This window comes from Otolemur garnettii, unplaced genomic scaffold (genome assembly GCF_000181295.1).
Source record: "Otolemur garnettii isolate 467f Iridium unplaced genomic scaffold, OtoGar3 scaffold00057, whole genome shotgun sequence".
NCBI classification, from domain to species: Eukaryota; Metazoa; Chordata; class Mammalia; order Primates; family Galagidae; genus Otolemur; species Otolemur garnettii.
This window is the reverse complement of record NW_003852452.1, coordinates 6,474,068-6,494,442: the sequence shown is the minus strand read 5'-3', so window position 1 is coordinate 6,494,442 and position 20,375 is coordinate 6,474,068. Positions and strand designations below refer to the sequence as shown.

Here is a 20,375-nt window from a genome sequence, read left to right as displayed (position 1 = left end):
CAGGCTGGATTAGAACCTGCCACCTTAGGTGTATGTGGCTGGCGCCTTAGCCACTTGAGCCACAGGCGCTGAGCCAGCTCTTACTCTTTGAGAATACCTTTCAAAATCCCCAGTCTGATGACTGAAACCTCAGTTGGGGTTGAACCCAACTCTATATATGCTATGTTTTCTTTCATATGTACATACCTGTGACAAAATTTATAAATTGGACACAATAAGAAATTAATAAAATAAAATAATTTTTACAATATATGATAAAAATTATGTGAATTTTGTCTCTCAGGGTATCTTATTGTATTGTACTCATCTGGTGGTGATGTGAGATGATAAAATGCCTGTGTGATAGGACAAAGTGAGGTGAACAACATAGGCATTATGAGCGTGGTACCTGTGGCTCATAGGAGTAGGGCTTTGGCCATATATGCTGGAGGTGGCGGGTTCAAACCCAGCCCCGGCCAAAAACTGCAAAAAAAAAAAGCCTACAACATAGGCACTGTGACGTACCATTAGGCTATTATTGACCTTGAGCAGAAGCACTACAATACTGCTGTAGTCAGTATAATAACCAAGAAGGCTACTAACGGGGTAGTATGGCACAGTTATGCTGAACAAAGGAATGCTTCATGTCCCAGGTGGGAAGGAGTAAGACACTGTGAGATTTCATCATGCTACTCAGAATAGGATGCAATTTAAAACCTATGCATTGTTTGTTTCTGGAATTTTCCATTTAATATTTTGGACCATGGTTCTCTGCAGGTAACTGAAACCACAGAAAGCAAAACAGTGGATGGGGGTACTAGCGCCACAGCTCTGAGAAGTTCCTCAGTAAACAAACTTGTTTGACCTTGCTTCATTTATACCTGTCAGTATCACCTATTAATGGCCTTGGAACTAGTGTTCTGTGGAACGTTGGGAAAGACTAGGCTAATTGAACAAATATTGAGAAAGATAGCCATGTCTTTCTTTAACTCAAGAGGTTATTCAGACTCATGAGGTAGTTTTTCTTTTGTGGGCAAATGACTAAAGGAAAAGAACAGGAACAAATTCAAAAGAGTGATAGAATTAAAATTTGCCTGGACAAAAATTCTGAAATTTAAGATAGGTTTTTTCCCCCCAAAATTATTTCAGTTAATTGATCCCATCCCCAAAACTGATTTCTGCAATTGTGTCAGCTTGATTTAGGGGCAACAACTATGGTCTTAGGAGATGAGTTTTAGCTAAAGCTTTGTCACCAGCTGGCAAGTCCTATATTTTTAGACTTCAGTTTGCATACTTACAGATTAAAGTTACTGGATTAGACGAATTGTGATACTCTGTTCCATCCTAAAATTTAAGATTTGAAGGTCATTTGAAAGTCTGTAAGCTTTGACATTGGATTATATCCTTTAGAATGTTTCTGTGTGAATTGATGCTATCAGAGAGTTAAATGGGTTACTTTGATTATACAGTATTCATCTTTTCTGAAGTATAATCATGAGCCAATTGTAACATTTGGTACACATCTAAGAACTCCTAGAATTAACCTAGTGAGTTGCTAACAAGAGAGAAACTGTTATATAATGGATATACTGATATTTAACGAAGGAATGTAAAGAGTTTATTTTTGAAAATAGAATACGTAGAACTTGTTAGAAACCTGTGAATTGATATCAATGTTTAAAATAATTACTTTTAAACAAAAATTGTTTAAAATGTTCTTAGAGACAATATCTGTCTCTAAAATAGTTGTTGACTATAGTTGTAGGTATGTACACATGCAAACGATGTGTAAAACGGTCTTGGGGCAGTAGGAACTGAGTGCTTTGGGAACTTGCAGGAGGCTGCATGTGATTATGTCTCTAGGTGTGACCAGCGTTACTGAGGAGGTGACAGTAGAACTGGGTCTTGCTGAGAAGGTTTATACTTCAGCCCAGATACCTTCCCTAAGCTCCAGATCCTTCTATTCTACTTCATGTGTGTATCTTTCAGATGTCTCTGAGGCAACTAAAACGCATTATCCCCCAAACAACTGAAGGGCTTTGCCATCCATACTAGTGTAGTACTCTCAGTGAGTGGCCTATTTTCTATCCAGTTATATAAGGCAGAAATGTCAGAATCATCTTTGCTGCTAAGTATCTTTCAAATACACCCGCATCTCCACTACCAATTACCATCTCCCAGTCCAGCCTGTTTTCTTACCTAGTATTCCACAGTAGCCTCCTAAATGGCATATCCACTCCTCATCCTCTAGCTAAAATAACTTCGAGAGTGCTAATCCTGACCAAATTCCTATTAGTTTAAAACCTGCCAATGCTTTTCTTTTAGCCTTAGGATAAAGACAACTGTTTGAATGTCTTAGGAGGCCTTGGGTTGTATAGCCCTTTCTTTCCATTCTCTTCAAAATATGCTTCTCTCCATTCTGTGTTTTGGCCTTGCATACCTGCTATTTTTCATGCTCTCTCCTGCCATGGTGTCTTGGCATCTACTGTTCCTTTTGCCTGGTTATTCTTTCCTCTGTCTCTTTAATTTCTATGTATCCTCTTATAACTTAGAACACTCTTCACTTCTCAAGGAATCTTTCCCTAGAATCTTAGAGTAGGTCAAGTCTCTGTATAAGCATTTATACACTGTATTCAACTCCTTCAAAACTTTGTCAGCTTTATAGTTGTACTTTTGTTCATTATTATTTGATGAATATCTCCTTATATATTTACTTCCCAGATCCCTTCGTTTATGTTTCTTCTAAAAAAACTCATTGGGATTCAGTATAGTAAGTTGTGCATTTTAAATTTCATAAGCTGTCTCTGCGTACTTACAAAGTTATTTTATCATTTGATGGTGTGGGCAGTAGGAAGCATTATAGGTGCTCAAAATTTAAATAATTTTTGCTACTGACTTTAAACACAGTGACCTAAATAATTAGTGAGGAATTTGGAGGAAAACTACTCGTTTATTTTAATCATAGCTCTGTCCATACTCTACTTTGGTATTTTTTTAGGGGACTTTATAAAAAAGATGTTCTCTTAAATGTATTTTCTCTTGCAGAGTTTAAACTCTTTTGGAAGTCTTGGTTAAATAATTTGAAGTTTGAAATCTATTTATTGATGTTAATGTTTCTCTGATATTTGAAGTCTAACAATTGCATTCTAATGACCACAGAGCTGTTGTGGTATGAGGTTATCCTAGAAAAAGTGTTACATGCCTCATGCTAACTATCACTACAGTCACTTTTGAAGTTACTTTTTTTGCTTTTATTACTCTTTTACTTAACCCATGATAATTGTACATATCATGGGTAGAGTTTATTTCAGTACTCAAATGTAATGTGTAATGTCTCCGGTATGTTTTTAAAGGTGATACCCACTTAGGCGGCAGCAGTAGAGAAGGCCCATTTAAAGAAACGATAACACTAAAGTGGTGTACGCCAAGGACAAATAACATTGGTAGGTATCAAAAAATAATTAAAAGAGAAAAGAATAAATTAAAAGGTTCTTAAGGTATTATGTAGTGATCAGTTTATTTATTTATTTATTTTTGAGACAGAGTTTCACTTTGTTGCCCTCTGTAGAGTGCCATGGTGATAGCTCACAGCGACCTCAAACTCTTAGACTCAAGCAATTCTCTGGCCTCAGCCTCCAAGTAGCTGGGACTACAGACGCCTGCCACAACACCTGGCTATTTTAGAGATGGGCTCTCACTCTTGCTCAGGCTGGTTTCAAGCTTGTGAGCTTAGGCAGTCCACCTACCTTAGTCTCCCAGACTGTTAGGATTACAGGCATGAGCCACCATGCCTAGCCAGTTTATTTATTTTGGAGTTTTTTCTTTTTCATTATTTTGGGGGGCTTGATGAACGAGTTTATTATTTTTCTTGTAATTTTCCTTTATATTCTTTCAGATCATTGTTTTCTTCTATTTCAGAATTACACTATTGTACTGGAGCTTATCGAATTTCACCTGTAGATGTAAATAGTAGACCTTCCTCCTGCCTTACTAATTTTCTTCTAAATGGTAAGTTCAGTTTAATGATTTGCACTAAAATTATTACAAGTGAAACCATTAGTGAGAATATAAATTCTGGAAAGCTATTTTCATCAGTATGGTCTAGCCATGTATTTGGCAAAACTTTTAAACTTACATGATTGTAAATAGCCTTTAACAGTTTTACTAAGCCCTCCTTGACAGTTTTACTAAGGTTTGCAATTAAGATGATTTTATATCTGACTTCCAGATTATTGACTCTAAATAAGTTTTATGTACTATATTTTTAAGTATTTCTAGTTAAAAATTTTTACCTTTAGAGCAGCGGTTCTCTTGTGTTGCAACCCATAGAAACTGTATTAAAGGGCCGCAGCATTAGGAAGGTTGAGAACCACTGCTTTAGAGTCTAAATTGATTTTTCTTAAAGCCAGAATAGACCATTTTATGTTACAAAATACATGGTCCTATTTCTCTTTGAACACTTGACCTTTATCATAAATAAGTGTGATGTTTTCGATACTGTACTGTACAATTCTTTCATACAACTTTAATGCATGGTTTTCTTATGTGAACATTTTTTTACCAGTCTAAATTATTGTATTCCGTTCTACTAAATCTAAATTTTTAAAGCGTTTTTGGTAATTATTCTGATTGGTTAGGTTTTGAAACCACTGATCTAATGAGTCATTTTAAGTACAGTTTGATTATCAGACTCTGCAAAATTGGGATTAAAGAATGCTTGGGCATATGGAATAGAATGTAGTTATGATTACAGTGCTGATGAGAAGGTGTAGAAGTGGATAACGACAGTGCCTGCTCCCCAGATGTTTTGTAGCATTGCTAACCTGAGGGTTATCCAGCGGTTGCCTCACTTTTCTTTTTTTTTTGGAGACAGAGTCTCACTAGGTCACCCTCGGCAGAGTGCCATGGCATCACAGCTCACAGCAACCTCCATGTCTTGGGCTTAAGTGGTTCTCTTGCCTCTACCTCCCAAGTAGCTGGGTCTACAGGTGCCGGCCACAACACTTGGCTATTTTTTGGTTGTTGTTCTCGTTGTTGTTTAGCAGGCCTGGGCTGGGTTTGAACCCACCAGCCTTGGTGTATGTGGCCAGTGCCCTAGCTGCTGAGCTACAGGTGCTAAACCTTTTTTTTTCTTTTTTTTTTTTTTGAGATATTTATTTATCTTTGTCACCCGTGGTAGAGTGCCCTGGTGTCATAACTCACAGCAACCTCAAACTCTTTGGGCTCAAGTGATTCTCTTGCCTCAGCCTTCTGAGTAGCTGGGACTACAGGCGCCTGTCACAATCACAATACCAGGCTATTTTTAGAGACGAGGTCTTGCTCTGTCTCAGGCTGGTCTCAAACCTGTGAGCTCAGGCATTCCACCTGCCTCAACCTCCCACAGTGCTGGGATTATAGGCGTTAGCCACTGAATATGTGCCTGGCCTTGAATATGTCATTCAGTGAATCATATAACCAAACATTCTGTACCAGAGACTACTATACTTGTTTTGGGAAGCAGTCTATATACCTTTATAAGCTTGGAATAACTAAGACAAAGTTTAGGCTCAAATTTAGATTTTTAGGAATTGAAATGTAGATACTAAGTTAGCAATACTAGTTAAGGATCAATAAGTGAAATGAAAAAGTCTAGACATAAATCTTAAGATAATACCTAAGAGCCCATTTGAATTCCATTACTGATCGTGTAAACTTCCTTTTGAACAGGTCGTTCTGTTTTACTGGAACAACCACGAAAATCAGGTTCCAAAGTCATTAGTCATATGCTTAGTAGCCATGGAGGAGAGATTTTTTTGCATGTCCTTAGCAGTTCTCGATCCATTCTAGAAGATCCACCTTCAATTAGTGAAGGATGTGGAGGAAGAGTTACAGACTACCGGATTACAGTAAGAATCTAATACCAATAAGTTTCATGTTTTCAGTCATCATTCAGCACATGGTTATTGAGTACGGTATATGCTAAGATCTGTGAGAAAAGATTTGCAAGAAGTTGATTATTTATTATTTTAATTAGATTAATTTCCTGCAGTACTTACTCAGAGGTCTATTTATCACTATGTTGTCTTAGTACGTGTTCAGTATATACTAAGAAGTATTTGAATTGCAGTGACACACTGGAATTACAGGAAAGAATGTGAACTAGTATTTTAGGTAAACTTAATGTTTAGTAACTTAAATGGCAAGCAGAAACATTTGAATATTTGCATTGCTGCTACTTCAAAATAAAAAAACTTACATATTATTGGGAGGAACATATAAAGAAATTATGTCTATTTTTGGTAGAAATTTTGTTCAGATTTTAATTTTTCATTCTCTTTCCCCTTTTTGATATTTAGTATTTCATTTGCTCTACTTTTTGAGGTGGTTATGAAAATTAAATGTGATTTATGTATACAATTATACTTTATAAACCAAACCACAAAGTGTTATATAATGTAAATAATTGTTTTTGATTAGGCTTTTAACATAGTTTTTTCAATAAGCAAAAAACTAATCAGCATTCATTGTAAAAATTAAGAGAATATAGATATCTAAAGAAAAAAATATGTGAATTACCTATAATTCCATCATTCAAAGGTAACCACTGTTAACATTTTAATTATGTAAGGGTAGTTTTTGTTTATTTATTTGTTTTCATTATGGGGAAATCATTGAGGGTGCAGTGAGCCAGGTTATACTACTTATGTTGGCTGGGTGAAGTCTCTCTCTTAATAGTGTCCTGCCTCCAAGAGGTATGTCACACACCATGGCCCCAAACCCCCCTTCTCCCCCTCCTTCCCTTTCTCCCCTCTCCCCTCTCCCATTCCCCCTCCTACCACCATGGACTAGCATCAGTTGTCCTCATATCAGAATTGAGTACATGGGATTCTTGTTTCTCCATTCTTGTGATGCTTTACTAAGAAGAATGTATTTCAGCACCATCCAAATTAATACAAGTCATCATTTTTAGTGGCTGTATAGTATTCCATGGTATATATATACCACAGCTTGTTAATCCATTCCTGGATTGGTGGGCATTTAGATTTTTTTCCATAGTTTGGTGATTGTAAATTGAGTTGCAATAAGCAAATGTCCTTATGGTGAAATGATTTTTTATTCTTCTGGGTAGATGCCCAGTAATGGGATTGCAGGATAAGATGGGAGGTCTAGTTTGAGTTCTTTGAGGATTCTCCATACTTCCTTCCAAAAGAGTTGTATTAGTTTGCAGTCCCACCAGCAGTGTAAAAGTGTTCCCTTCTCTCCACAACCATGCCAGCATATGTAACTTTGAGACTTTGTGATGTGGGCCATTCTCACTGGGGTTAGGTGATTATATCAGGATGGTTTTAATTTGCATTTCTTTGATTATTAGAGATGATGAAAATTTTTTCATATGCTTGTTAGTCGTTTGTCTTCTTTAGAGAAGGTTATATTCATCTCACTTGCCCATTGATATAGGGGATTGTTGGCTTTTTGTTGTTGCTTAATTTCAGTTCTCTGTAGATTCTAGTTATCAAGCTTTTGTCTGATTTATAATATGCAAATATCTTTTCCCATTCTGATGGTTGTATATTTGCTTTGGTTGTTATGTCAGGGTAGTTTTTAAGTAAATAAATTGGTTTTCTAATGTGCTAGCTCATACCTTTATCTGTAATTATAGTGTTAAATTTTGAGAAGGAAAAAAAGCTATTCCTTAATTTTACAAAGGGGAATATACCGTGAATGCATTTATATTTAAAGCTGATAGGTTTCACATTCGAAAACAGAGATGAAAAATGGTGGGGTAGAGGTACAGTTAGAGAAAATACTTGGTTGCATATCACAGGACAGAAGACATCAGGGATAACTGACTAGTACATGTAATCCATACTCAAACATTAGAAATAGTTTCTAATTTTATCTTGTTTGGTTATCATTAGGATTTTGGTGAATTTATGAGGGAAAACAGATTAACTCCTTTTCTAGACCCCAGATATAAAATCGATGGAAGTCTTGAGATCCCTTTGGAACGAGCAAAAGATCAGTTAGAAAAACACACCCGTTACTGGCCTATGATTATTTCACAAACCACCATTTTCAACATGCAAGCGGTAAGTGTTACATAGTTCAGATTTTCTTCTAGATTAGTTATATATTCTTTTAGAAACAAATCAGAAAAGTTATAATTTATTCCAATTCTCAAGCAAAGGATGAAATACGAGTTTGCTAAAGTTAAAGAATAATTGAATATTGAAATAATAGACATTCTTTCACCATGGAGATCTTTAAAATCAGGTTTTATCTGGGCATGGTGGCTCATACTTGTAATCCTAGCACTTTGGAAAGCTGAGTTGAGGCAGGAGGATTGCTTGAGGCCAGGAGTTCAAGACTAGCCTGGGCAACATGTGAAACCTCATCTCTACAAAAAAAAAAAAAAAAAGGTGGATTTAGTTGCACATGCCTATAGTCCCAGCTACTTGGGATGCTAAGGCAGAAGGATTGCCCAGGAATGTCACATTTCAGTGAACTATGGTCATGTCACTGTACTCTAGCCTAGGCAACTGAATACTATTTCAAAAAAATTAAAATATATAAATAAGTAAAATCAGTTTTAAAATTATTTTCTGCCTTGATGTGTTTTTTTAATTTCAAAATATTAAGATGTTTCAATAATTACTTTTCAAGATGGATTTTCTTTTTTCTTTTTAAAAAAACTAACAGGTAGTTCCATTAGCCAGTGTTATTGTGAAAGAAACTTTGACAGAAGAAGATGTGTTAAACTGTCAAAAAACAATATACAACTTAGTTGATATGGAAAGAAAAAATGATCCTCTCCCTATTTCCACAGTTGGTACAAGAGGAAAAGGCCCTAAAAGGTAGTATTTTTCTTACTCTCTCCATACATAGTATCTACTTGAAATATATTTTTTCTTAAGGTAACTTATTCCATGTATATATGTAAATTGTATTTGAGGACATGTATATATAAATACTTGTGTTCAAGATGAAATAATACAGAATAATAGAAATGGATATATATAACTTAGAATTTCACCGTTGACTATTGAGTAACAGGAAACAAGGCCACGGTTAATTATTTCCTTTTACTTTACCCAGTAGAAAGTGATGCTTCTATATGATTTAAAGAATATTTCTAAATCTTTACTCAGAGATGAACAATACCGTATAATGTGGAATGAATTAGAAACTCTTGTCAGAGCCCACATCAACAACTCGGAAAAACATCAAAGGGTCTTGGAATGTCTGATGGCATGTAGGAGCAAACCTCCAGAAGAAGAAGAACGAAAGAAACGAGGAAGAAAGAGGGAGGACAAAGAGGACAAGTCAGAGAAAGTGAAAGATTATGAACAGGAAAAATCTTGGCAAGACTCAGAGAGGTGACTTTCTGGCATTGATACAGCACCACAGTGCCTTTGGCTTATCGCATTCTGCATGCAGTACATTTAAGCATTTATACCTTACTGAATAGTTGATTTAATACGTGTTTATTCATTTTATAACTAATTCTATTCTTAAAAGCTAGAAAATTTCTTTTGGGCTTAAAAGGTATTTTTTTTGCTGTTGGGAGCAAAAATAGTTTTAGTTTTTCCTAAATTACTTCTTAAAATCATAATGCATGATGTTTGGTATCAGCATTTGCTTTATGTGTTGAGAATTTCAAACACGTAAGTTTATTGCTTTGGTCGATAATTTTTTTTTTCTGGAGACACAGTCTCCCTCTGTTGCCCTGGCCAACAATATCATCAGAGTTCATTGCAACCTCAAACTCCTGGGCTCAACCAATCTTCCTATCTCAGCCTCCTGAGTAGCTAGAACTACAAGCACCTGCCATTGTGCCTGGCTAATTTTTTTATTTTTAGTAGACGTGGGGTTTTGTTCTTCCTCAGGCTGATCTCGAACTCCTGAGCTCAAGCAGTCCTCCCACCTTGGCCTCCCAGAGTACTAGGATTACAGGCATGAGCCACCACATATGGCCAGTAAATATGAATGCCTATGATATACCAGATATTTGGCACAAGATTTCTGTTCTAAAATAACATACAGTGCTGTGGTAGATACAGGCAGGTAACTCAGTGATTGTAATAATGTATGGGAAATGGTATTATAAAAAGAAATATACGATAACCTTGGAAGCACAGAGGAAGAGATACAGTCGTAATTCTGAAAATGTTCCTCAATAGTATACTCTATTCCCTTAGTTTGTGTTTTATATGATGACATCAGGTTAAATTGTGTCTTCTGCCTCCTTGCCAGAAACCAGACAACCAACCAGGTAACTATTCTAATGGTTATGTAGTAAGTCCACAAAACAGAACTTATTAGATGTCCTATCATGGAGAATTTCAAACATATACAACAGTAGAACAAATAGGTACCCACCTACCTTCAACAATTAACAAATCATGGCAGATCTCATTTCGTATGTATCCCCATCCACTACCTTCACCACCACCCCCATGAGAATATTTTAAACTTTAAAATTTAAAATATTTTAAATTTTTAAAATTTAAAATTAAATATTTAATTCTGGGAATCATGTAATTTTATTTATAAAAAGGGATAATACTTTTATTCATTTTTACTTTAGAAGTTCACTTTTCCCTTATGGCTACTGAACTTATGAAACAAAACTGTCTTACTGTAAGAAGAAGGAAGAGGGAAGTGCTTTCTTTCAGAGTCCATTGAGCTCCACATACACTCAGATTTTGAAAATATTTTTGTTCCTTGATTAATCTTAATAAAAGCTTCGAGTTAAATTCCTGACTTGCAGAATGTAAATATTTTTCCCTAGTACATAGACTAGAGAGTGAATGAAGGTAAACTTCTGAACCTTGTTTGTAATTTGAAATATAGTAGTATTTTATATCTTTTGTGAAATTTTGTTCCAAAGATTGTGTTACTTCTTACCTTTTTAATTTTAACTTAAGTTTTCCTCTGTTTTTTTCATATTTTATAGCTAATTATTGCATTATTATTATGAAGTAAAAGGAAAACTGTTTAAATTTATTAAGTTCTATTCCCTGAGTTTAGACTGAAATCTCTGATCCCTAGGTTTAGTTGTGAGACAGCTATAGAGACTGATACACGAACATAGTTTAATATTGAATGGGTTTAGACTCTAAAAAATGTTAATTTTATATTTCATTGTCCCTTTAAAAGATTAAAAGGAATCTTAGAACGTGGAAAAGAAGAATTGGCTGAAGCTGAAATTATAAAAGATTCACCTGATTCTCCAGAACCTCCAAACAAAAAACCGCTTGTTGAAATGGATGAAACTCCACAAGTGGAAAAATCAAAAGGTACGGTAAAATTATGGTCACCAGGTTTATGTAAAGTTTTCCAATTAAACTTTGTTTTGTACAGTGTTATTTACTATATGAAGAAGAGCTCCTGGTTATTGCTGGATCTTGTTTAGGATTCTCTATTTTTAGTCTTAGAGAATATAGGCAGTAAATATATTTGTCCACTTTAAAGAGAAGAAGTGGTGGCATACCTCCATTAATGAAACCTTTGGAAAACAAGCAATTTTACTATACAGTTCATGTTTTAAGAAATTTTAGGGTCACACACTGTGGCTCAGGCCTATAATCCTAGCACTCTGGGAGGCTGTGGTGGGAAGATTACTTGAGCTCAGAAGTTCTAGACCAGCCTAAGAGCGAGACCCTGTCTCTACTAAAAATAGAAAAATTAGCCAGGCTTGGTAGCCAAGTGCTTTGTAGTCCTAGCCATTAGGGAGGCTGTGGCAGGAGGATCATTTAAGCCGAGAATTTGAGGTTTCAGTGAGCTATCATGATGGCACTGCACTCTACCTGGGGTGACAGAGCAAGGCTATCTCAAAAAACATTTTAAATGTACATACTTCAGTATGCTTATGTTGTTGACACTGTACTAAGTCCTGGGTTATTGAAGAAACTAAACTCTCTTCTCTAAATTTTTACTGAACTTAGGGAAGGATGTATTATCACTTGTTTATTGATAAATGTAGTATGAATGAGTTTCAGGGTAGGTATTATAAATAATATTTTCAGTAATCTTATTTATAGGATAAAAAGTTTAGTTTCTTCTGGAAGGAATTTTAGGCATCGAAGATTTGAGTTTAGGAGCTCTTGAAATCATTCTAGATGTTAGTTATCTTGAAGATAAACTAGATTTAGTCTACTTAGGATACATGGGAACTCTCTAATGCAGCAGTTCTCAACCTATGGGTCACGACCCCTTAGGACTATATTATAGGTTCATGGCATTAGGAAGGTTGAGAACCACTGCTCTATAACGTGCCCCTATTCCTCTTCTAAGGCATAGTGAGTCTTTGGGGCTGGCCAGAATTTGACTACTGGCAGCCCATCCTAGGGAGATAATCTCATGTACTAAAGCTTTTACGACTTCCTGGGCCTTTTCTGTCTTCTAAGGGAAGGCTTATTTAGTAACAGTATCCACAAATACCAGCAAATATTGTATACCATGTACCTCAAGGAGATGAGTGAAATCCATTAGGCAGTCTGTTTACCTTGTTTTTGTATACCTGAGGAAGCTAGATGATGGTATTTCTTTAACTTAATTTGGTCCTGTTGAGCATATTTTGCTCTTACCACCTGTCACTCGGTAGCCCATACTTCTGGGTTAATTTCTGTCTCAAATAAGGAAGGCATAATATAGGTTCTTGCCCCATATTTATATAAATGAATGTTCCTGCTTTTAGTTAGTACGTCCCTCCCCAAAAGGGGAGCAGGACTTTCAGGCATGATTAGGAAGATATGAGAGAATAGCCAGTCACCCCAACTGCACCCCAACTGCTGTAGCTTAAGGGCTAAAAGAAGAATTTGGTAATTGGCTTGCCAGACACCCCCTATAGAGTTAGAGATTTGGGGGATAGAAGACCCAAGGTTAGAGAGGAGTGCAGACAAGGTTGCTCCATTGTCCAGAAGAAATTCTGTCTCCTGGGTCTCCTCTATGAGGCAGACATGGGGCTCTTGATGGGTGATGACAAAAGCTAGAGCCATGAGAATCCATCCCAGGCACCCTCAGTCCAGTTTGGGGGCTCAAAGGGTCACTGTTCCAGGAGCCCTTTGCCTCTGGGGACAGGCTGCCCTCCAGTGGTCACCCTTTCATTCTGGACAGAGGCCAGGTGGCTTGCCCAGGAGGCAGTGTTGCCAAGGGTAATCTCTTTTTGAGACAGTCTTATTTTGTCATCCTCAGTAGAGTACTATGGCATCATAGCTCACAGCAACCTCAAACTCTTTGGGCTCAAGCAATTCTCTTGCCTCAAGCCTCCCTTGTAGCTGGGACTGTCAGCGCCTGCCACAGTGCCCAACTATTTTTAGAAACGGGTCTTGCTCTTGCTCAGGCTGGTTTCAAACTTGTGAGCTTGGGCAATCCCCGTGCCTCAGCCTCCCAGAGTGCTAGGATTACAGGTGTTGCCTGGCAGCAGTCTTTCTTGAAATGACCAGTTCATTGGAAGCACTTATTCTTAGCTCCTCCGGCTTCCCTCTGCCCCTGAATGGTGCCCATTTGTCAGAGCGCCATTACTAGAGCTGTGATTCTTTTTTATTTATTTTTTATCCCTTCTGTCTTTTTTCTCTACACCTCCTGATCTCGATTATAAAAGATTGCTGTGGCTGTTTTAAGATTCTCCAGATTATACTCAGGGCCTAGAGCCACTTTCTGGAGTTTTCTTCTAATATCTGGGGCAGCTTGAATGATAAATATATCTTTTAAAATAATTTGGCCTCTGAGGAGTCAGGTGTCAACTGAGTTTGCTTTCTCATCACCTCCCTAAGCCACTCAAGAAAGGCTTGAGGGATTCTCATTTTGCTCCTGGTAAATAGTAGACAACTTAGAATAACTCATAGGCTTTTTCTTAGATTGATGTAAACCTTCCAGGATACATGTTAGTGTTTATGTCACCAGTCACCTTGTTTCTCAGGGTCCTGTCCCACTGGGGACAGAGGGAACTGCCTGTCTTCCCATTGGGTATCTGTCCTTTTCCTCAGAGGATATACTGCTATCAGTATTGGACATGAACCACAAATCACCTCACTTTCTAACCTCATCTAAGACTTGATTTTTTAAAAGTTAAGGTTTCATCTGGTTGTAGCATTACATCTCTCTGAGAGAGATCAAACCTTTGTTCTAATCCCTGGAGAACATCTGTGTACCTATTGGGGTCATCAGAAAATTTTCCTAAATCAACCTTAATTTGTTTTAAAGCTGCAAGAGAAAATGGAGTGAATACTCACACATTTCCCCTTTCACCACCTGCAGTCTCAAGCAAGGGACACAAAGAAGGATATAGTTGCTTTCTGGGGGTCCCAACAGGAACAGAAGAAACTCTGGGAATAAACTCCTTGGGGTTTTCTAAAGGCATGGAGAAAGGTGCTGGAGAAGTAGGTGGCACATTTGAACTAGGTGGTGACAGTGTCTCTCTCAGGAATCCTGGTCATTTGGGGGAAGTTATTACAACCAGGAGAGTTGGATCTATCTGACAGGTATACGCAGTTGGGGGTTGTCTCTGAGAAAAAAGAAATTTGAAGTTGCTGTGAGCTAGGCTGACACCGAGGCTGACACCATGACACAGATCTTCAATCCTAGATAAGCCCCCCAAATATGTTCAGCAGGTCCTTGGTCTTGGGGATTCAAAGAATGAATTCATGGACCACAGATCAGTCGTTAAGACAGGATTCATTTTACAGAAAAGAATACAAAGGAAAAACATCAGAGCTCCTGGCAGAGGGAAAATCCTAAGTCACCCACATAGGAAAAAATCTCTCCTGGAATCCATTGTCTAGTGGGGTGTGTGTGTACTTGTATATATAGTACTCAACAAATGAATAGATAAAATTCCTCCCTAGGCCTAGGAAACTTACATGAAATTGACCAGGCCTGGTCAATTGGGGGAGGGGAGAGAGGGTGGACCCCACCGTGGTACTGCCTGAGCTGGCAACCTGGAGATGTCCCCCAGTAGTTGTCCAGCCCCTCTGGCCACTGGAGTCTCCTGGGGGGGACATTCCCCAACCTTTTTTCTCCTCTGCAGGCTGCTGTGGCATCAACACCCTCAAGGCAGAGATGGCAGGTCCTCCCCTTAGCTTTACTTGCTGGCTGGGGTGCCACCTGCCCTGAATCAGTGGTATGTCCCTAGGGTGGAATTTAGATAGTCTAAGAATGATTATTGTCATAAATGCCCCCTCTTCCCTTTTGTAATGTTTATATGTCAGTCAATAAGCAACTCCTTTTTCAAGAAAGACTTCCCTTCTCTCACAATTAAATCAGGTACTGTTTCTTTGTGCATCTTTGCATGCTTAGGTTAGGATAGGAGCACTTAGACTAGTACTGGGTTGATATTGCTTATGAGCATCTTGCCTCTCCTACCAGCAGGGACTGTTTTTTTTACTATTACACATAGCTACCATGCAGCATAGTCCCTGCTCACTTCTATAAGTGCAATTATTTGTTCAATGAATATGTGAATGAATATGTAGTTAAGTTTTAAGCCATCTACAGGACCATATATACTGTGATCTCAATTTTGTTTTAAAATTTTCATGTACATATGTACTAGCTTGTTACTTAGATGAAGTAACAGCTAAATTAAGTGGAACCCTGATGCTTTTTACCCCCAGAAACAGTATAATGGAGTATCCCACATGAAAAGGAACTTGCAAAGTACTTCCTGCCCTGATAACTTTCCTCGTGAGGCTGATACTTGAAAGTGTTTTTCTCTTTCATTCAGTTTTAAAAACTGCATGTTTCTTCTGATCAACAACTTATGTGGGCCCATTATTATATTCAGTTTTATCTGCTCTGAAAAATGACTTTCTAGGCCTTCCCAAAGTGAATTTTGTGCTCATATACAGGACACCTAAGGTTGGGCTATTCCAATTATATCCTCCAGATTTGGCAAAAATCTATTGAGCTCTTCTCATATGATACAATAATAGAAAAACCAAAGTATCATTTTAGATTATTGAGATAGATTGATACTGGAAAAAAGACCAAAATATTTATAGTTGTTAGAGCCCTGGTATTACATGGATAATTTTATTTCCTGCTTTACGTGTTTTATTGTTTTCTGAATTTTCTCTAGTGAATATGTATTAGTTTTATGAGAAGAAAAATGAAAGAATTTTATTAATTTACTTTTTAAAAATTTATATACAGGAATACTGCCTCTTTTTGGTGTTCAGTTCTGTGAGTTTAGACAATGCATATAGTTACATAACAGCTACCATCACAAGCAAGATACAGAACAATCTATCATCCCAAAAGATTTCCTGGTACTGACCCTTTGTGGTTATTCTACACTTGCCTAGCCGTAATCCCTGGTAACCACTGATGGGTTTTTTTCTCCTACAAGTGTACCTTTTTCGAGTCTTTTAAATGAAGCTGCATATCATGCTCCTTTTGAGCTTGGCATCTTTCACGTAGTATATGCATTTGAGACTTAATTTGTGTTGTATGTGTGTAATACATACACATACAAAATAAATCCATTTTTATTCCATTCATGTTTAAAACATATGGTTAACTTTGTAAGAAACTGCCAACTTATTTTCCAAGGTGGCTTCCATTTTGTGTTCCTTCCACCAGTGTATGGGAGTTCTGGGTGTTTTGCCTTTGTTAGCACCTGATACGTGTTGTCACAGTGGCGTTTTTGGTGGTTGGGTTTTTTGTTTGTTTTGCAGTTTTTGGCCGGGGCTGGGTTTGAACCCACCACCTCTGGCATATGGGGCCAGCACCCTACTCCTTTGAGCCACGGGCGCTGCCCCGGTTGTTGTTTTTTTAAGCTGTTCTAGGTATCTAGTGGTATTTCATTGTTCTAGTTTACCTGTCTTCAGTTATTAATGATAGTGAAACTCTTCATTTGCTTATTTATCATTTTATGTCTTTTTAAAAATTATTTCAGTAGATTTAGAGGTACAAATAGCTTTTTGTTACATGGATGAATTGTATTGTGGTGAAGTCAGGGCTTTTAGCGTACCTGTCACCTGAATAGTGTACATTGTACCCAACAGGTAAATTTTCATCCCTCCCCCTGCTCTCCTTCTGGGTCTCTGGGGCCCATTCTCCCACTCTGTAGGACCATTCCTGTCCATCACTTAGCTCCCACTTACGGTGACAATATGGAGTATTTGTTTTTCCACTCCTGTATATGTCTTCTTGGGTGAAGGGTCTAGTCCAGCATTTTGTCCATGTCTAAGTAGGGTGATTATTTTTTTGTTGAATTTTTAGAGTTCTTTATTCTGGATACAAGTTCTTTGTCGGATATGTAATTTGTAAATCTTTTCTCCCGGTCTGTGGCTTGTCCTTTTCATTACAATGATTTTCACATAGAAGACATTTTTGATTTTGAAGTCAAATAATACCAATTTTTGCTTTTATGATTATACTTCTGATCTTATAAGGTAAAAAATTGAACCGAAGGTCACAACAGTTAATTCTTGTGTTTTCTTTTTTTTTGCTTCTACGAAAGGTCTTTATTTGTGGGAAAAGGGAGGCTGCAGAGCAGCACCGAGGAGGAGAGAAAATAGGGGAGAGAGATAAGAAGAGAGTGGGGAAGAGAAGAGAGAGAGAGTAGAGTAGAGAAGAGCGAGGGGGAAGAGAGGGCAAAGAGAGAGAGAGGAGAGAAGGAAGGCAGAGAGAGGCGGAAAGAGAGCAATTCTTGTGTTTTCTTCAGTAGTTCTATAACTGTAGATTTTACCTTTAAGCCTTGATCAGCTTTGTTACTTTTTTATAAGGTACAAAGTATGGGTCAATATTTATTCTTTTTGCATAAATGTCCTAATTGTTCTAGACACATTTGTTGAAAAGACTATCCTTTCTTCATTGAATTGTCTTTGTACATTTGTCACAAATCAGTTGACATATGGGAGTCAACTCATATACATATCAGTTGTATATATGGGAGTCTATTTCTAGGTTCTCTTCTATATTTCATTGGTTTATATGTTTGTCTTTTCACCAATGCAGTACTGTCATAATCACTTCAAGTGAATGAAATCAGTTAATAAGATACTCTAATTTTTTTCTTTTTTACAAAATCACTTTAGCATTTTAGTTCTTATGCAAGAAAGCGTTAACAGCCCTTAGACTATTGTCAACAGAAAAGCCCAGTTGTGAGTTTGGCCTCTCATAGCATCGGGGAACTTGGTTTTTGAAATGTTCCCTAGATCAGTGGTACCTAGCCTTTTTGGCACCAGGGACTGGTTTCATGGAAGACAATTTTTCTGTGGACCAGGGTGGTGGTGGGAATTAGATTCTCACAAGGAGCACAACTTAGATCCCTCAAATGTGCAGTTTACAATAGGGTTTGTGCTCCTATGTACATCTAGCACTGCTGCTGATCTGATAGGAGGCAGTGCTCAGGAGGTGCTGTGAGTGACGGGGAGCATTGTAAATACAGATGAAGCTTCCCTGGCTGGCCTGCCTCTTACTGCCTGCTGGGTGGCCCATTTCCTAATAGGCCACAAACCAATACTAGTCTGCAGCCAGGGAGGGTTGGGGTCTGCAGATACGAGTCATTTTATCTTCCATTTGAATTGACCATCTACTTTCTTTCTGTAAGTCTGGAATTTTGGTTGTGGTTAGGCAAAGAATACTTTAATGATCAGCCCCTTATGATAAACCTTGGATTCTGAGTCTTAACCAGCCTTTCCTGGCAGAAACATTGCAGACATATTCTTGTCCCTGGAGGTCGTATGTGCTCTGTATAAACCCTCACTGCAGAGAGAGGGCCTGGGACTCCCACACCTCATGTGCCTTTCCCCCTTACTCATCTGGCTATGTATCCTAACTGTGTTGCTCTAATAATTCTAACCGTGAGTAGAACTACATTTAGTCATTTGAGTCCCTCCAGCAAATCACTGCACTAGGTGTTGAGGACCCTGAAACATGTAAATTTTAGAATAAAAGGAAGGTGATATTGCCTTAGTTGTGTAAAATGAACAATAGAATTAAAGATTAAGTTTGTTAAATTTTGAAGTAATAAATCATTTTCTCTTTCTCTTTTAAATATACCACCAGGGCCAGTGTCCTTGTTATCCTTGTGGAGTAACAGAATCAATACTGCCAATTCCAGAAAACATCAGGAGTTTGCAGGTCGTTTGAACTCTGTTAATAACAGAGCTGAATTATATCAACATCTTAAAGAGGAAAATGGGTTTGTGTTGTTCATTGTTAAATTTTTTAAAATTGCCTGTATAATGCCTTAATAAACACTGCTTGTTTGTTATGTTCAGCAATTTTGTAATACTAATTACATGTGATAGTAGGTAATACATGTTACCCCTAAAGAGAAAAAATTAACTTCTTTGATTCTTGGTACTTGTAAAAGACCTAATTATGTTGAATGTAATCCTGAAAGTGTTTAGTCCATGGAGCATTTTTTTTCTTTTCAATGCTTAGTAAAAATCATAGAAAATACTTACTATGCAATTCTGAATCTATATAAAATAACAGGAAAAATATTTTCCTATCAAGTAATGGTGTTAAGAATATTATAATAGAATAAATCTCTAATCTGATTACTTAACCTGAGTTTTAGAAGAAACCCTTTTAAAAAATATATTAGTAAAGAAATTTCTTTTAGTGGAAAAGAAATTAACTCCTTGATTAGATGGTAGAGATTTATTTCCTTAGTTTTGCTTGGAGAGTGAAAGTGTATAGGTGGGGGAAAAAACCCAAAACCATTGGCCTTTGTAACATAATCTTGGGAAAGTCACTTAATATTTCTGGGCCTCAGTATTCATTTGTTTGCAAAATAAGTAGTTAGACTAATTGAAGGCACCTTAACTTTCATCTTTTCCTAAAGCACTAATGTTCTGTTCCATGAATATATTAATTTTCATGTGGAAGGTAGATAATTAAAGAGAAAAAAATCAGGATAGTAAATGACTTTTATTTTATCAACTCATTTGTTTTCCTCCCTGTTTTTCAGAATGGAGACAACAGAAAATGGAAAAGCCAGCCGGCAGTGAAGAGTGACTTGAGGAACAAAATGTAGTATATTGCATAAATATTTTGTGCAGAATTTGATATAAGTACTTTTACAGCAAGAATGTATAGTTATGTTGCCTGGACAGGTTTTTACATTTTTAGACTATTTCAACTGACTGTCTTTTTTGTACTAATTATAAAATTGGCACATAAGTCAAAAATACACATTTGAGAAGATTTATCCCCCCAAATCATATAAAATTATTTTATGGTAAAAGGTGTTCTCTCTGGAAATGTTTTTAAAAAAATTCTTAGGCTTCTCTTTGCCAAATAAAACTATTAAAATATCTGAAATGTAAAATACTTGAGTATTACTTTAGAAAAAAAGGTATTATTCATTTTATGACTGGAAATGACCTATAGAAATTTTTTAAACATTGATCAGAATTTAAGTCAGATTTCCAATACTTTTTTTTTTTTTTTTTTTT

At 36.9% G+C, this 20,375-nt stretch overlaps 1 protein-coding gene across 2 annotated transcripts in view; it reads left to right on the top strand.

Annotated features, from left to right (window-relative positions):
* INTS13 (integrator complex subunit 13) overlaps positions 1-20,248 on the top strand; it is a 40,263-nt gene extending 20,015 nt beyond the window's left edge. Inside the window, exons 9-17 of one of the 2 annotated variants that reach the window (XM_003792469.1) lie at positions 3,333-3,422; positions 3,898-3,987; positions 5,686-5,864; positions 7,878-8,048; positions 8,659-8,813; positions 9,108-9,335; positions 11,119-11,258; positions 18,976-19,111; positions 19,889-20,248. In XM_003792469.1, the coding sequence (XP_003792517.1) occupies positions 3,333-3,422; positions 3,898-3,987; positions 5,686-5,864; positions 7,878-8,048; positions 8,659-8,813; positions 9,108-9,335; positions 11,119-11,258; positions 18,976-19,111; positions 19,889-19,928 (1,229 nt within the window). In that variant the 3' untranslated portion in view covers positions 19,929-20,248. The remainder of the gene's footprint in view (positions 1-3,332; positions 3,423-3,897; positions 3,988-5,685; positions 5,865-7,877; positions 8,049-8,658; positions 8,814-9,107; positions 9,336-11,118; positions 11,259-18,975; positions 19,112-19,888) is intronic. The other variant, XM_023514722.1, reaches the window with a different exon arrangement.
* The last annotated feature ends 127 nt before the right edge of the window (positions 20,249-20,375 follow it).